Genomic DNA, 17,507 nt, shown 5'->3' on the forward strand with positions numbered 1-17,507 from the left:
GCAGTTTTTAGAATGGTGTCACACTTGGGTATTTTCTATCATATAGACCCCTCAAAATCACTTCAAATGAGATGTGGTCCCTAAAAAAAAATGGTGTTGTAATAATGAGAAATTGCTGGTCAACTTTTAACCCTTATAACTCCCTAACAAAAAAAAATTTTGGTTCCAAAATTGTGCTGATGTAAAGTAGACATGTGGGAAATGTTACTTATTAAGTATTTTGTGTGACATATCTCTGTGATTTAATTGCATAAAAATTCAAAGTTGGAAAATTGCGAAATTTTCTAAATTTTCGCCAAATTTCCATTTTTTTTCACAAATAAACGCAGGTACTATCACAGAATTTTTACCACTATCATGAAGTACAATATGTCACGAGAAAACAGTGTCAGAATCACTGGGATCCGTTGAAGCGTTCCAGAGTTATAACCTCATAAAGGGACAGTGGTCAGAATTGTAAAAATTGGCCCGGTCATTAACGTGCAAACCACCCTTGGGGGTGAAGGGGTTAACCGAAAAAAGGACTCGTCTGGCTACCCAAAATGTGGATGATCTCACCTTCATTAAAATGAACCACTCCTGGATTTCAAATTATTTTGCCCCACCTTTCCCGGCTGACACCTAGCTTTCCTATAAAAAGGTCTTGCTTGTGGACTGGTCTTATGGAGTGTTAAAATCTCTTAATTTGCAGCAGCTGTTTGACCAGCATACGACATGTTTACACATCCCCCAATGGGAAAACTCCCCCCACGGGGCCGTTGTCTCACTCTCGACACTTGGCGCAAGCACCCGTTAGTTACAGTGCTGTTTGTCAGAAGAGGTGGGTGTGCTCGCTTTTGGTCGACGGCACTGCCACTGGGTCCCTCATAGTACAATGTAGTGTCTCTGGCGGTGGTTGTGCGCACCCAACGTCAGACACACCATTGTAACATGAGGGGCCCTGGGGCGGTACCGCCGGCCACAAGAGAGTCGTCCCCCCCCCCCCCTCCCCCCGGCTCAAACTGTGCTCTACCACGTGCCAAATTATCTCGCACAGCTCCACCAATGTTTAGTCTATGCGCTGACATCATTCAATGCCTGGCACTGACAATCAATACCAATTTGTTGACATCTATGATGATAGTTACAGTAGTCTGGGTCAGTGTCCTATATTGACACCAGTAAATACTAATTTACTGCCAAATTACTTTGTCATAAACTCTGCAGATGAGCCCACCCCTGTACCTAAGCATGCCACCCTTTTTTTTATTTATAGTTGTTTTGCGAGACATTAACATCTATTTATTTTTTGGGAGTACTAACTGTGTCAGACACTTCTTGCAATACTCCTCCACTGACCACAATGCTGCCTGCCTGTGTATCCATGTAACCGATTTAAAACTGCCATGCCTGCCTATTGTTTGTTATTTTAGGCCTTTGATAGCCTGTCTGCGGCCCCTACTTGCAATACTCCTCCACTGACCACATTGCTGCCTGGAGTGCCTGCCTGTGTATCCATGTAACCGATTTTAAACTGCCATGCCTGCCTATTGTTTGTTATTTTAGGCCTTTGATAGCCTGTCTGCGGCCCCTACTTGCAATACTCCTCCACTGACCACAATGCTGCCTGTGTATCCATGTAACCGATTTAAAACTGCCATGCCTGCCTATTGTTTGTTATTTTAGGCCTTTGATAGCCTGTCTGCGGCCCCTACTTGCAATACTCCTCCACTGACCACAATGTTGCCTGCCTGTGTATCCATGTAACCGATTTAAAACTGCCATGCCTGCCTATTGTTTGTTATTTTAGGCCTTTGATAGCCTGTCTGCGGCCCCTACTTGCAATACTCCTCCACTGACCACACCAATGCTGCCCGTGTACCCCTGGAACCTATTTAAAAGTTCATAGAGCCTAGTTATATATTTTATTTACTATTAATAAGGCCATGATGGACTACGCTGTACCACGCTACAAGCTAACCAGTCGACACTTCTTTTGCGAGAAAAGCCATCCCAACCCTCCACCAGCATGTAAAAGACCGCATTGTCCATGCACTCTGGCAATCTGTGAGTACAAAGGTGCACCTGACAACAGACGCATGGACCTGTAGGCATGGCCACGGAAGATTACGTGTCCATTAAGGCGCAATGGGTTAATGTGGTGGATGCATGGTCCACAGGGGACAGCCTACTAAGTCTGTCTGCAGTCCCTTATTCAAATTGTCCTCCTCTGTCTAAATCGGAGCTTCCACCTTCTGGCTTTCGGCCTATAGTATCAGAAATTAAACTGCATTTGGCCTTCAACTTTGGTTACGGCCTACTAACGGTGTCTGCTCCTGCCTGGTGTTTGTCCTCAACTGAATAAAGCTGAGCTTCAACCTTCTGGCTCTCATTAAGTGCTGTGTTTTTAAAAATTGGTGGTTAGGGCCTACTAACGGTGTCTGCCCCTCCCTGGTGTTTGCCCTCAACTGAATAAAGCTGAGCTTCCACCTTCTGGCTTTCGGCCTATACAGGTCCTTCTCAAAAAATTAGCATATAGTGTTAAATTTCATTATTTACCATAATGTAATGATTACAATTAAACTTTCATATATTATAGATTCATTATCCACCAACTGAAATTTGTCAGGTCTTTTATTGTTTTAATACTGATGATTTTGGCATACAACTCCTGATAACCCAAAAAACATGTCTCAATAAATTAGCATATTTCACCCGACCAATCAAATAAAAGTGTTTTTTAATAACAAACAAAAAAAACCCATCAAATAATAATGTTCAGTTATGCACTCAATACTTGGTCGGGAATCCTTTGGCAGAAATGACTGCTTCAATGCGGCGTGGCATGGAGGCAATCAGCCTGTGACACTGCTAAGATGTTATGGAGGCCCAGGATGCTTCAATAGCGGCCTTAAGCTCATCCAGAGTGTTGGGTCTTGCGTCTCTCAACTTTCTCTTCACAATATCCCACAGATTCTCTATGGGGTTCAGGTCAGGAGAGTTGGCAGGCCAATTGAGCACAGTAATACCATGGTCAGTAAACCATTTACCAGTGGTTTTGGCACTGTGAGCAGGTGCCAGGTCGTGCTGAAAAATGAAATCTTCATCTCCATAAAGCATTTCAGCCGATGGAAGCATGAAGTGCTCCAAAATCTCCTGATAGCTAGCTGCATTGACCCTGCCCTTGATGAAACACAGTGGACCAACACCAGCAGCTGACATGGCACCCCACACCATCACTGACTGTGGGTACTTGACACTGGACTTCAGGCATTTTGGCATTTCCTTCTCCCCAGTCTTCCTCCAGACTCTGGCACCTTGATTTCCGAATGACATGCAAAATTTGCTTTCATCAGAAAAAAGTACTTGGGACCACTTAGCAACAGTCCAGTGCTGCTTCTCTGTAGCCCAGGTCAGGCGCTTCTGCCGCTGTTTATGGTTCAAAAGTGGCTTTACCTGGGGAATGCGGCACCTGTAGCCCATTTCCTGCACACGCCTGTGCACGGTGGCTCTGGATGTTTCCACACCAGACTCAGTCCACTGCTTCCTCAGGTTCCCCAAGGTCTGGAATCGGTCCTTCTCCACAATCTTCCTCAGGGTCCGGTCACCTCTTCTCGTTGTACAGCGTTTTCTGCCACAGTGTTTCCTTCCAACAGACTTACCATTGAGGTGCCTTGATACAGCACTCTGGGAACAGCCTATTTGTTGAGAAATTTCTTTCTGGGTCTTACCCTCTTGCTTGAGGGTGTCAATGATGGCCTTCTTGACATCTGTCAGGTCGCTAGTCTTACCCATGATGGGGGTTTTGAGTAATGAACCGGGCAGGGAGTTTTTAAAAGCCTCAGGTATCTTTTGCATGTGTTTAGAGTTAATTAGTTGATTCAGAAGATTAGGGTAATAGGTCGTTTAGAGAACCTTTTCTTGATATGCTAATTTATTGAGACAGGTTTTTTGGGTTATCAGGAGTTGTATGCCAAAATCATCAGTATTAAAACAATAAAAGACCTGACAAATTTCAGTTGGTGGATAATGAATCTATAATATATGAAAGTTTAATTGTAATCATTACATTATGGTAAATAATGAAATTTAACACTATATGCTAATTTTTTGAGAAGGACCTGTAGTATCAGATATTAAACTGCATTTGGCCTATTAGTGTGTTTGGGCCCTTAAAACAGTGTCTGCTGCTCCTGGGTTTGCTACTCCACTGAACAAAGCAATGCCGCCTGTTTAGTCCTGTTACCAATTTTGAACTGCATTTAGCCTACTTTATTCTTTGGCCCTATATCTGTTTCCTCCTCATCCTGCCCATTGCCCAGCCACTGCTAGATGAGTCTCCTGGTACATTGACCTAGACCACTACATTCCCCTTGCACTCTACACAGCCAGAATCTGACCCTGCTGAAAGTAAGGTTCCCCTTCCCGCATGTTATACCACCTTACACAGGGACAAAGAGGAAGGTGCAGATGAAAGTGCAGGTTCCTTCATCAGGTGGGGGGGGCATACTCGTTGGCGACGTCACTGGCACAGGGCCCCTCAGAGTACGCAAAAGTGCTGGTGGGAGGCGCCCCCGCCGTGCAAACACACAGCTGTACTTTGAGGGGCCCTGTGCCAGTGCCAATGCGAACAAGTGTGCCCCCCTGCTTGCTCAGGATCACAGCACTTGCAACGTTGAAATACTTACCTCTCCCTGCTCCACCGCCGTGACATAGTCCACGATTCCTGGGCCCACTAAAACCTTGAACCAGCCCTACCCCCCACAAATTTGCCAAATGACCCCCAAGTTCCATAGAACAACTATTATTGTAAAGTTAATTAAGATTGTCAAGCTTCAGAAACAAGAATGGATGTTTTTGGCATTAAAATGGGCACTGTAGGTGTTTTCCTGGCCTCCACTCACTGCCGACTATGCTTCCCCATTGACTTGCATTGGGTTTCGTGTTTCGGTCGACCCCCGACTTTTAGCGATAATCGGCCGACTGCACTCGACTCGACTCTGGACAAAGTCGGGTTTCACAAAACCCGACTCGATCTTTAAAAAATGAAAGTCGCTCAACCCTAGTAGTCACCAGTCAACATTTGGGCCAGGAGCGGATAACCGGCATACAAGAGCGAAATGCAGAAATCTCGAAATATAAGGGTCAACACCTTAAATATTGAGTCTTTGTATAAACTTGATCTATTTGTCATTAAACGATGAAAAACATATGAAGTGCTGGTAATTGTACTTCAGTAACCATAGAAATATCTGGTTGAAAGTCAAAAACACTGAAGCAGCAAATGATGTGAAAACCAGAATGTGTTCTTCTGGAGGGGGAAAAAAGATATATAATATATATATTTGTGTATATATGTAAAGTAGTATATGTAATATTACAGCATCCACACAACTTTTTTTTTTTGTATTGAATTGCTCCACAACTATGTCCAGAATCCAGCTGAGCCTGTGAGCTTGTGTTGGCATTGCCGATTCCCTGGTGTTCTCTTCCCAATTAGATATAATGTTCATTAGTAGGTAATAGTATTATCCTAGTGTCTCCCCTCCACCCTCAGCTCCCACAGCAGCCTCCCATACACACTGTCTTCAGCGCAGAGCAGCCTGTGAGCTTGTGTTGGCATCGCCGATTCCCTGGTGTTCACTTTCCAATTAGATATAATGTTCGTTAGCAGGTAATGGTATTATCCTAGTGTCTCCCCTCCACCCTCCGCTCCCACAGCAGCCTCCCATACACACTGTCGTCAGCGCAGCGCAGGCAGTACTCTCTGCCCCTCCATAATCAGGACAGGACATCTCCACCTTACCGAATAATAAGCCCTCCTCTGACAGGAGGCAGACTATGGAAGAGGAACATATCACAATGCCCGTACATGACAGCCACAGGGGAGATGGGCAGCCATGCAAGCGTGAAGCTGCTGAATGTATGAAAGTCAGGGTTAATAACTGCTCGGTCTCCAGGGCTGATACTGTAGTCTTGGTTTTAGTGACTTACAATGGGCCAGGAAGCGGACATAAAGCTGAGGTAGCCCTTAAAGGGACTGTCATGGAATATATGCCTGGCACTGGGCATAGAGCGATGCCAGGCAGTTCAATGGCTGAGACATCTTTCACAGAGTATCGCTTAGGAGTCCAATTAATTAAATTGGGGTCTGTGCTCCTACTCCAATACTTATTTTAAAGAACTTGTACAGGTTTATCTTTTTTAGAACTCTATTTTTTCCCATTTAAATGGATCCTTTCTAGTTGAATGTGTAACATTTCCAGGCATCATTTTCTAGAGTAGTAGCTAAGTAGATTCATGTATTTTTATTTTCAATTTTTTGTTTTTTTGTGGTGGGGAGCGGAGGGAATAACTTGTAATTTTATGCACAAATCATAAAAGGACATACACCTCACATGGCGTTTGTTGACTAAAATTTATATAACATAGTTGTGAATGACTAGCCTTCGTATTCTATTGACCCTGTGGTGGTTTCTTTCTACCAGGCCCTGGAGAGGAGACGGCTTTTAAAGCTACCGATAGCCAGAGTTTTGAAAGCTCTGACAAGCATTACAAGAAGGTGAGGAGCAGTATTTCACCATTCACATTTGTTTTAATACTGTGTTTTCTTACCAACTTGCATGTTGCCTTGCGTTGCATTGTTTTTTTTTATTTTTTAGCTGGTTATCATTACATAGTTTATTGATTTTTTTTTATTTTTTATTTTTTTTTTGTGGCTGAAAAGCATTTTTATAAAACTATTAGAGAGTTTGTCTTGCTTGTACCACTTCTGTGTGTCACAGTATATAGGTGGCTGCAGAATGAATTAAAGGGTACCTGTCAGCTGATTTATGGGCAGCATGTATCTGAGTCCGGATGCATGATTGGAGCCAGGTACTTTTTCTCTGAAACGCTTTCAGAAAAGAGTTATGAAGGTCTCCCTGCTTCATATACATCATACACAAAGGGAGAGACCTGACCATAACATGGAGCAATGCAGGTAGATGGTGGCTGAGAGCTGCACCGTACTAGTCTGGTCCCTGGCCAGAGCTTCAAACTATATTTTCTCTGAGAGGACTAAGTTTTTCAGAGAAAAAAATACCAGGTTACAGTCGTGTTTTACGCAGCATGAATCTGCTGACACATTGCCTTGAATGGTGAATACGTCAGTGAGGTCGTTCTGACTCAATCAACTTAAAAGATGTTCAGGAGAAGAGAGATGAGGGTTACAGTCCTGACTCATAATGAGCTCAGTGACTGATTTACTGGTGACATATTCTGCTATGAGCTGTGACACATAGAGGCTGTAGAATCAACTTTTTTTTGTGACAACCTTTTGAAAATGTAAAAAAAAAAACATATTTTGTGACACTGTGTGCACTATCAGGATTCTCAGGCGGTGGAAGCGATTTGCTTACTCCTGGCCACATTTCAGCTAGACTTATCCGGCATCCCTGAATTCAATTATTCTGAGGGCCTACCCAGCAGGTTATTGCTTGTTTGCAAACCGTGTACTTACTGTCACGTGCCTGCCCACTCCTGGCCCCAGAGACTCCTGACAACACGCACGCTCCATGCTGGGAGGATTCACAAGTCTGCACTCACTTTGATTGACTGCAGACTTGTACCCCAATGCCAAACAACACGTCTATATAACAGATAATCCCAAACGTGTCCATATTTTTTGAACACAACCATCAAAAGAACATACTCGTATTTGATTTCATTATGGCAGATTTTAATTAGCACTTAATAGTTTCTCAGGAAACGATACTGGAAGTAACCGGATGTAGCAAAATGTGAGTTTCCTGTGGCTGCAATGTAGGTTTTTTATAACAGGTAGTGCAGCTGCATGGTAGTGTGACTGGTGATATGCTTGGTAAGTGCAGGGAAGATACTAGTTCCAAAGCAAAATCTGTAATGGGACCTCTTGCCTATCAGGCTTCATTTATTCTACTTATTTATACTAGTGGCGTCTTATGCGGCAGCAGTGCTACGTACCATAAAGCCTACCTCTGCACTGCCTGTGTGTGTCCACAGAAGAGGGGCAAGAAAACGGATGATCATTATAAACCTCTTTCACATGTCAGTGTGCCTGGCACGTATGGTGACTGCTTTCACACGTACCGTAGACACACACGTAGACCCACTCAAGTGAATGCGTCTGTGCACGTCTGTGTGTTTACACAGACCGTGTGTCCTTGGGCAAAATACGCTGACATGTACGGTTTTAACCAGCAGCACAGCACAGGCTGCAAAACGTTGTGCACACGGATGACACACAGGGATGTAATCAGTGTGAAACGTACTGGTACCTGAGAAGCAGCGGTACAGTTACCGCTGTTCCCTGACACCGGATTCTGAAGACCACTCTCATCATTCTCCCCTGCTCTGCCGGCGATAAGCGCGAACAGGTGAGAATGATGAGTTATATTCAACTTTTTACTGATTGCTCCCATCAGCCTACACATTCTGCCTCTAATAACTGTGAGAGCATGTTGCGGCTAATGGGAGTATTCATCAGCCGCCTGAGCTGTAAATAAATTAAATTAATTTAAAAAAAGCGCGGCTTCTCTTGTATTTTTGATAACCAAAATGGCAAAACTCACAGCTGGGGGCTGCAACCCTCATCTGTCAGCTTCAGCAAGGCTGGATATCAAGAATAGAGGGGTAACCTGCTGTTTTTTTTTAATGATTTAACTTAAAAAAATATTAAAATGACATTGCCCCCCTCCCCATTTTTGTCAACCAGCCTTGCTAAAGCTGGGAGCTGGTATTCTCAGGCTGGTAATGGGCCATGGATATTGCCCCCCCCCCCCCCCCCCCCCCCCTAAAAATAGCAGCCCAGAAAAGGCACTTCTCTTAGGCTATGTTCACACGCTGCGGTTTTTGCTGTGGATCCGCAGCGGATTTGCAGCTGCGGATCCGCAGACGTTTTCCATGCAGGGTACAGTACAATGTTACCCTATGGAAAACCAAATCCGCTGTTCCCACGTTCCTTTTTTCCGCTGGAAAATCCGCGCTGATTTTCTGCGGAAAAAAAGTAGCATGTCACTTCTTTCTGCGGATTCCGCAACTGTTTTCCACCTGCACCAATAGGAAAGTGCAGTTGGAAAACCGCAGTGGAATCTGCAGGAGAAACCGCACAAAAAACTGCAGGGAAATCCACAGCGGTTTAGCACTGCGGGATTTCCAAATCAGGACCTGAAAAATCCGCAGAAAAAAAAGGATGGTGTGAACAAGCCCTTAGATATGCTTATTCTGGCGCTTTGCCCGACTTTTCCCACTTGCCCACTTGGTTCATATTTGTGGGGTTGATGTCACCTTTGTATTGTCTGTTGACATCAAGCCCACGGCTTAGTAATGGAGAGGCTTCTGTAAGACACCTGTCCATGGCTAATCCTATAATTGTATTGCAAATAGTCACAGCCAGAATAGTCTTTTATTTGAAAACAAAACACACTTCTATTTATTTATTTTTTTTTAATATCAAACACAGTTATACTCACTTATCGCCCATTCTATTAAAGCCCTCGTCTCCTATAATAAAACAAAAATAGAAAAGCAATATTCCTCACCTGTCTGACGTTCTATCCCATGTGTAATCCATGTATGGAGATTAATAGTTTTTAGCCTGGACAGTGCCAAGATGCGACCGTCCAGGCTGAGAACCAATGGAGAATAAGCTGCTGCGAGCGCAGCATCATTGAGCAGCAGTGACATCGAGGTTACTCCTGGTCACTGAGGCTGCATTCCCAGCTGGGCTGAACTGCGGTGACCTCAGTACCTTGAGAAAAAGTCACTGAGTTCATCTCCTTTCAGCTCAGTGAGTTTACTGCAGATCTTTGCTCTTCGCGGGGCGGTTCTGTTTGAGGGGGGTTGGTATTCTTGGTCCGGCACCTCCCTTCTTACAATCGCAGTCCTCCTTGCTTTGTGTGGATGACACATCCCTGCATGATCCCCACAGTCTCCTAGGCATCACGCTCCTGTGCAGGTGTACTTCTTTGCCATGTTGAGGGCAGAGCAAAGTACTGCAGTACGCAAGAGCCGGGGCTCTTTGACCAGCTCCTTCGTACTTCAGTACTTTCCTCTGCCCTGAAAAGTGTAGAGAAGTACGCCGGCGCAAGAACGCAATGCTAATGAGACTGGAAGAAGCAGGGCTGCCTCATCCACATGAAGGAGAATGGCGATCGTCAGAAGATGGGAGGCACCAAGCCAAGAACGCCGACACCCCTCGGACCGGACCGCCCTGCAGCGGAGTATAATAAAACATTTTTTTTTCTTTACAGGTCAGGTTGGGGGCTTATATACAGCATTATAGAATGTTCTAGATCAGCTCTGAAAGGTGGTAACCGTATATCATATCGGCCAAACCTGGTGGCAGGTTCCCTTTAAGAGCTCTGGGAGTGCCAAACTATTTCCCCAACCTCTGTGATTGTATTTCTTGCGCGGCTCCATCTTCCCCGGCTTGACTGACAGCTCACTGGCTGGACTACGGGCTGTTGTCAGTGTCAAATAGAGGAAGGTGAGGCTGGGTAGTGAATAGAGACAGAGACTTGATGGATGGATCATTAAGGCAGGTTCCCTTAAAGTTGAGGGATCTGTTTAGCCCCTGTAATGCATGTGTGTGTGTACTTTTACTATTTGTGTATATCATCATATTCTAGTTCAGCAAATCTTTTTTTTTTTTTTTTTGTCAATCATAATTATGTGGCTCTTTGTTTGCTGTAGTCATGAAACATTCCTTGTGACGCCTAATTTGTACTGACAGCAGCCTTGATTTCCATTTTGCTAATCCCAATCTATCTAGCAGATTGTTTGCGTGCCCTCAGTGAGGGGATTTCCGGCACAAAGTGTGGGACTGTCTTTAGTGTTTTGCCTATGCTCAGACCTTTTCCATCCTGCGCTCCTTCTGTGGTGACAGATTTGCATGCCTGTGACAAGCGACAAAACAAACTAAACCTTCAACCAAAATCCTATAATACTGCATTGTTCCAGAAATGTTATATTTTATTCACTTTGCTCCCTGCCTGCAATCCTAGCACTAACCACAGGCTGTGACAAAGATGTCCCCAACTCCAGTCCAGCCTGATGAGCTGGCCACCATCTTGAGTTCTGGTGGGGAATGAATGTGTGTAACTCCCCTGATTATGAGAGATGTTACAACTAGTCAGACATGTCAGCAGTGCATCTCATAACATTATGATGGGGCAGGACCCCTATTGAGCCTAACAACAAAGACAGCAGGGCTAGTTAAACACATTAACCCTTAACACTTTTACCGGCCCTGTTTAAGAACTTTGTTGTCCTGACAGCCCTTGGTCGGGAACGCTGCTATGCAGGAGAAAAGGGGAAGGGGATGTGGCCACTTAATTTTAGTTTTAGCTGGGTTTTCCAATAGCTAGAGCCTCACTGATCAGGTCATGACATATATTAGTGTGGTGAGGAATGGCCGATTAAAGGGCAATGTAGCTGCTGTTGCACCCCTGTGTGGGGTGTCTTAAGCTGGAGTTACACTAAACGACTTACCAACGATCACGACCAGCGATACGACCTGGTCGTGATCGTTGGTAAGTCGTTGTGTGGTCGCTGGGGAGCTGTCACACAGACAACTCTCTCCAGCGAGCAACGATCAGGGGAACGACTTCGGCATAGTTGAAACTGTCTTCAACGATGCCTTAGTCCCCCTGCAGCACCCGGGTAACCAGGGTAAACATCGGGTTACTAAGTGCAGGGCCGCGCTTAGTAACCCGATATTTACCCTGGTTACCATTGTAAAAGTAAAAAAAAAAAAAAAAACACTACATACTCACATTCTGGTGTCTGTCACGTCCCCCGGCGTCCACAGGGTTAAAACTGCTTTCGGCAGGAGCGCTGTTAATGCTTCGTTCTCTGTGTCCATTTTGCTTCTAAGCATTTGTCTGTCATTTGCTTTTGTTTATAGACCTATTTTATTTTGCACCCATCACCGTTTTTGTCCCCCACCTTCACCCCGTCTCTATCTCTCTCTGTAAACTCATGGCAGGGTTTGCTTGGTGAACTCATTCTTTTACAAGAGCAGCTCAAGCAGCATGAAGAGGAGGCACGCAGGGCAGCTGGCAACATTAACACTGGCAACTCACAGCAGAAGCGCAAGGTGATGGCTTTTAGGACATTGGATGCAAGTGTTAGACTGGGACTACACCGCGACTAGCGTCACACCTTCCATGGAATATTTCAGCCCTAGAATTTTTTGCTCCCTATTGATTTGCTGTCAACCAGCGTGTAGTAGAATGGAGACTTTGATTATTAATAAAAGAAAGTTCCCATAGGTAACACCGCTATTGCACGGGCCATGACATTTTAATGCAAGTTTGCAGCTTTTTTTTTTTTTTTTTTTATAAGCAAAATCCTTCAGTTTTGGCAGTAAATATGCTGTGTAAGTAACCAGCAAATAACTTTTTTTTTTATTATTATAATTATTATTATTAGTGGATTGCATGTGTTATTTGTCTACAGTACATGTTAATAAAGCTCAATTTATTTACCAAAAATGCAGAAAAGAAACACTGCAAAATGTTTTTTTTTTTTGCACGTTTTCATTGCTTTGTTTTGGGTGAAAAAAACTGCAGAAATGCTGAAAGAATTGACATGCTGCGGATTTTAAAAAGGCTGCAGTTCTCAAATTAAGTCGGGGATAAAAACAATGTGTGTGCATGAGATTCCTGAAACCTCAGCTTTTGCTGGGACTGTTAAACAAAGCTTATTTTCTGCAGAAATAAAATGTGCAAAAAATACAAATAAGACACGCTGCAAAAGCGCCTAAAGTCATATCTAGATCTTTCCTGCTCCTCAGGGCTCTAGAAGCATTTTGGGGTGTTTTACTGCTTATAACAATTATAATCCTAATGCTACTGTCACAATTTTACCATTGAAGGCTACAGACAAGGAGAAAGTTGATCAACTGCAAGAAGAACTTCTACAGACCCAGGTGGGTATTCTTCATGTATTGCTGGAGATTTCCAGGCCGTTATGTGTGACATTCGCTATCCCGACATTTTAATATGCAAATTACCTCTTCAGAGAGGAAGAGGACTAGCGCCACCTATTGAACGCAGCAATCCTAACAGTCAGTATTGACCCTTTGACGAGTCTTTCCACATGAGTTAGGATAAATAAATGCCAAACCAGAATCTCAATATGCAGACTGTGTTTCGGGGTCTTGCTCCTTGTCAGTAAAGTATGAGATCTGATTTGGCGTGGTGAGGGGTTTTAAGACTGGATCTAAGAGGTAATGTTTCTCCTTGTGGATAGTGACAAGCCAGGCCTGGCATGTCAGAGTGAGGAGACTTATATGCCATGCATGCTTCTCTGGGAAATTAAATATGCCTGGCTTGTCACTCTCCACAAGAGGAAACATTACCCTTAAAGCCTGACATCTAAAACGTGACTTTTTAAATGTGCTGGCATTTTGAAGAGCAAAGAACATGTGAGGCATCCATCAGTTGCTTACTCCAGTCTACCCATACAGCACAAATGCATGCTCTGCTGGAAGGGTATACATAGACATTATAAATGGGAAGTCAGGAGAAGGAGCTATTGGCCCAATGGGAAGTGCGTGAAATGACGACCTTAGACTTCAGTCTTTCATGTTGTGTATAGGGAGGAGGTTATAGAGAAGGAGATTGCAAATGAAGGAGAGAGTCACGCATCAATGTAGACAGGGTCATGAGAAATCAGGGCAGGATCTGTGGGGGGAGCGATCATACCGACCACATCATTGTATAGAGAGAAGAGAACAATTGCTGTATTCAGCTATAACACATGTATAGTGTCACTATCCTCACAGGGTAGAGAAGATGACCTGAGATGGATTACACAAGGACTGCATTAGAAAGCTCTTCTCACCCTCTGTCGCATTCAAAAATAGCTAAGCCGCTGTTTTTCACATCGTCACAGCTTGTCAACATTTTAAGCAAGTGATCCGGATATTCTTGAAATGTATCAAAATGATATGTGCATAATGTATCCAAATTGTTTGCAAAGTGTTAAAAGGAATCAGTCAAAACGAACTACCATCATGTTGCTTTTTGAAAGATTGTCATCCACAACTTTACTTAAAGGGAATATCCGGGACTTTAAAAAAAAAAAAAAAAGGCAACTACCTGCATGTTGTACCCGGCAGCAGTCATAGACCGCTCCTGCCAGGGATTCAGCTGCTCCCTGTATACAGAGCAGCAGTTTCTCTTCCTGTTGCCAGGGCGGGACTACTGGCGTCATGCTGATTGACAGCTGGCTTCCGCAATTAGGCATCGGGAGTCGGCTGTCAGGAGCAGCTGAATCTCCTGCAGGAGCGGTTAATGACCGGCACTAGGTGCAACAGGCAGGTAGTTGCCTCTGGTAGCAACTTCATGCCTTTTTTTCTGAAGTCCCGGATATCCTCTTTAAGCAATCTGTTGCTCCGTGACTGAAAAATCATTTTAATTTATATACAAATGAGACTTGTGTGCTCTAGTCGTGATCAAAGCATTTCCTACACCTCGACCTTTCTGGCTCTTTCCCCCATCCATCCCCACTTTCTTCTGCTTGTTTGAGAGATCTGTACCTGTGTAGTTAAGGCGGTGAGCTGTCAGACAAGCAGAGGAAGGAGAAACTAGGCAGGGAATAAAGTCCAGAAGGCAGAGGTTTGGGAACTGCTTGACACTCCCAGAGCACCTAAGCCTTCTTTGCAAAAGAATGAAAACAGCGATTTTTCCGTCAAGGAGCATCAGATTGAACAAGAGCATCATGACTATGTAACCAGGTTTGTTTGTTTTTTGTTTGGGGCGGGGGGGTGTTGGTGGGATAGGAGTGGATCATTTTGACACATTCTTCCCCTTAACATTTATTTTATTGCATTTTACTTGCAGTTTATAAATGTTCTATACAAATTACCTATAGACTGAAGTGTGGGTTTTGCTTGTGTCTTCCTGTTGGACTGATCTGGGTAAAGGTTTGAGGCTCTACTAGTGCATCTTCTAGTTCTTTCTCAATGTAATTTATCCCCTTTTTAAAATCTAATCTGATATTTACTCCCAAGAGTTTTAGTCTTTCAGTTCTGTCTGACATAATTTAGTAGTATGATTTGTGAGTTCTGCTGAATATTAATGTAGAAAAGTTATGTCTTATTGTTTCACTGTATTCGCTTAGACATTGAATTCTGGGGAATATTCCTAATGACTAAACAAAAAGCAGAACGCCTTGTATTCTGGAGTACAGGTTATGTCTCAGACAATTTTGATTTTTTTTCTTTATGGTTTAGTTAAAGTACCAGCGGATTCTTGAACGTCTTGAGAAAGAAAACAAAGATCTGAGGAAACTAGTGCTTCAAAGAGATGATAAAGGCATTCATCAAAGGAAACTTAAGGTAATGTACATTAGAGAGAAGTACATTGATAGTATTAAATATTGCAGATATGTCACTTGTGTTTGATACACTTTCAGACATAGCACATCTCTGCTTACATACTTTAGTAGCATTTTAAGGGACCATTTTTCTCTAGTGTGCCATCCATTTTTGTCTGAGTTGCTTCCGTTTTGTTTTTTCATTTGTCTTCAAAAACTGAAGCAGGTGGACTGCCTGAACTGTTATGTATCCGTTAACACTTAACAATGGATCAGTGAAAAATGGCTGTAACGCTGATGGAACACTGAAGGACAAAGTACATTTTCCGTGTTTCATCCGTTTTATACAGCTCTCCATAGAGTTTAATGGCCAAGTCTGATCTGCAAAATGGATGAGAATAGAACATGCTCTGGGTTGAACGGTTTGGAAATAAGGATCCATTTTTCAAACTTGAATAAAAAAAAGGATGTGTGAATGTAGACTTGGCTGAATGGGGGTCTCCTTAGTCCCTGTCAGACAAAAGAAAAGGTCCAGCTTGTCAAATCTCATCAACCGATCCTATTAATGTAAACTGCTTCCAGAGGAGTATGGGGTAAGGCCCTGTTTACATCTATGTTGGAGGCTCCATCAAAAGTTGGTCAAAAATACAATAAAAAATTTAATGGATCCCTATATACTCAATAGGGTCCAATGGTGGCCATTGGTGTCTGGCATCTCAAGGATCAGGTATTTTAATTTAATTGTTATTCATAGGAATTAAAGAAATGTAATGTAAGCAGAGCTTACGCCCCATCTATTTGCTAGCAACAAATGAATGGTAGCAAGAAGAGGTCTATCAGAAGAGAATATGGCTAAGACTACACAGGGTTTGTGTGTAATCTCTTACCACGGAGACGCACAGGAACTGCAGACACAAAATGATAGGAAGCCATATTGAGACCATATGCAATGTGCTTCATTTTTAATGGGACAATAAAAATGAATTTTGAAGTCCTTCACAGGACTGTAAGCCAGAAAACTCATATGCTTTGTGAATTGTCAAGAAGAAATCGTTGCCAGTGTAATGGTGGGCTTGAATTGTCTGCGTTACCAGCGCTGTAGTGTAAATGGCCTATTTGTGTAAAAATTAAGCTGATCATTTCCCCAAATTGCTTATGCTGGAGCTAATGTGCCATAATTGTTTGTCATTTGTTTTTCCTTGTCTGAACTCATGGAAGTTTATTAGTAGCTTTATTAGATATTTGCATTGATCGTTTTCATCATGTATCTTTTAGAAATCCCTTATTGATATGTACTCTGAGGTGCTGGATATCCTCTCCGATTACGATGCCAACTATAACACACAAGACCACTTGCCTCGGGTATGTTACTGGTGGGCCGTCACACGTTCTTAGATGTATATTTTGATGGGAAATGTTGTCTAGCTTGTTTTTCTGTTGTTTTCTGATGTGAGCCTCTATCAGGGGATATCTGACAACATTTGTACATTTGGCACGTGTCTCCATAAGGGAATAGCTAACACGAGGAATTATTTTCCTGCTTAGACCCATTATAACCATCTCAATGTGTCATGTACTATGAAATACGGTAACGTAATTGTGTGTTGCCTTTCAGGTAGTTGTGGTTGGTGACCAAAGTGCAGGGAAGACCAGTGTCCTGGAAATGATAGCCCAGGCCCGAATTTTCCCTCGGGGATCTGGAGAGATGATGACTCGTTCTCCAGTTAAGGTACCTATAAGGATAAAATTAAATTATATTGATTTAAAGGGGTTTTCACATAATCATAGATAAAATTGCAGAGTGCATGGAGCAAGCAGCTCTGCAATTTTGCCTCTTATTAAAAATTCTCTTTATTCTCACTCACCAAGGACAGATTTTTATCTTTTTAAGGTACTGCTATTTACCTTGGTTACTGGTCAACACAGCAGGTATCAGAGGTGGCAGGTTTCCTAGGCAGGAAGTGCACGCTGGCAGTCACTTCTCTGCTGTCGGACATCCTCCTAGCTGCCCCTGCATATAGCATGGAGAGCACACAGACCTGGCCAGTGTTCCGACACTGCTGCTGGGCCGAAATTCAGCCGGGAGGCTGGAGACGGTTAGATATGTCAACCTTTTAATTGAATGCTTTTTTTTCATTTGGACAAACCCACTAAATAAGTTTGAAAACTGATATTTTATTGAA

General features: G+C 43.3%; 1 protein-coding gene across 11 annotated transcripts in view; it reads left to right on the top strand.

Annotated features, from left to right (window-relative positions):
• The window catches only part of OPA1 (OPA1 mitochondrial dynamin like GTPase), a 198,320-nt gene that overhangs the window by 87,375 nt on the left and 93,438 nt on the right, over nucleotides 1–17,507 (top strand). For 6 of the 11 annotated variants that reach the window (XM_077290337.1, XM_077290338.1, XM_077290339.1 and 3 more), the window contains 6 exons: nucleotides 6,468–6,541; nucleotides 11,987–12,097; nucleotides 12,878–12,931; nucleotides 15,242–15,346; nucleotides 16,600–16,686; nucleotides 16,940–17,053. In XM_077290337.1, coding sequence (XP_077146452.1) covers nucleotides 6,468–6,541; nucleotides 11,987–12,097; nucleotides 12,878–12,931; nucleotides 15,242–15,346; nucleotides 16,600–16,686; nucleotides 16,940–17,053 — 545 coding nt within the window. The remainder of the gene's footprint in view (nucleotides 1–6,467; nucleotides 6,542–11,986; nucleotides 12,098–12,877; nucleotides 12,932–15,241; nucleotides 15,347–16,599; nucleotides 16,687–16,939; nucleotides 17,054–17,507) is intronic. The other 5 variants (XM_077290340.1, XM_077290342.1, XM_077290346.1 and 2 more) reach the window with 1 other exon arrangement.

Source organism: Ranitomeya variabilis, chromosome 2 (assembly GCF_051348905.1).
Source record: "Ranitomeya variabilis isolate aRanVar5 chromosome 2, aRanVar5.hap1, whole genome shotgun sequence".
Lineage (NCBI taxonomy): Eukaryota > Metazoa > Chordata > Amphibia > Anura > Dendrobatidae > Ranitomeya > Ranitomeya variabilis.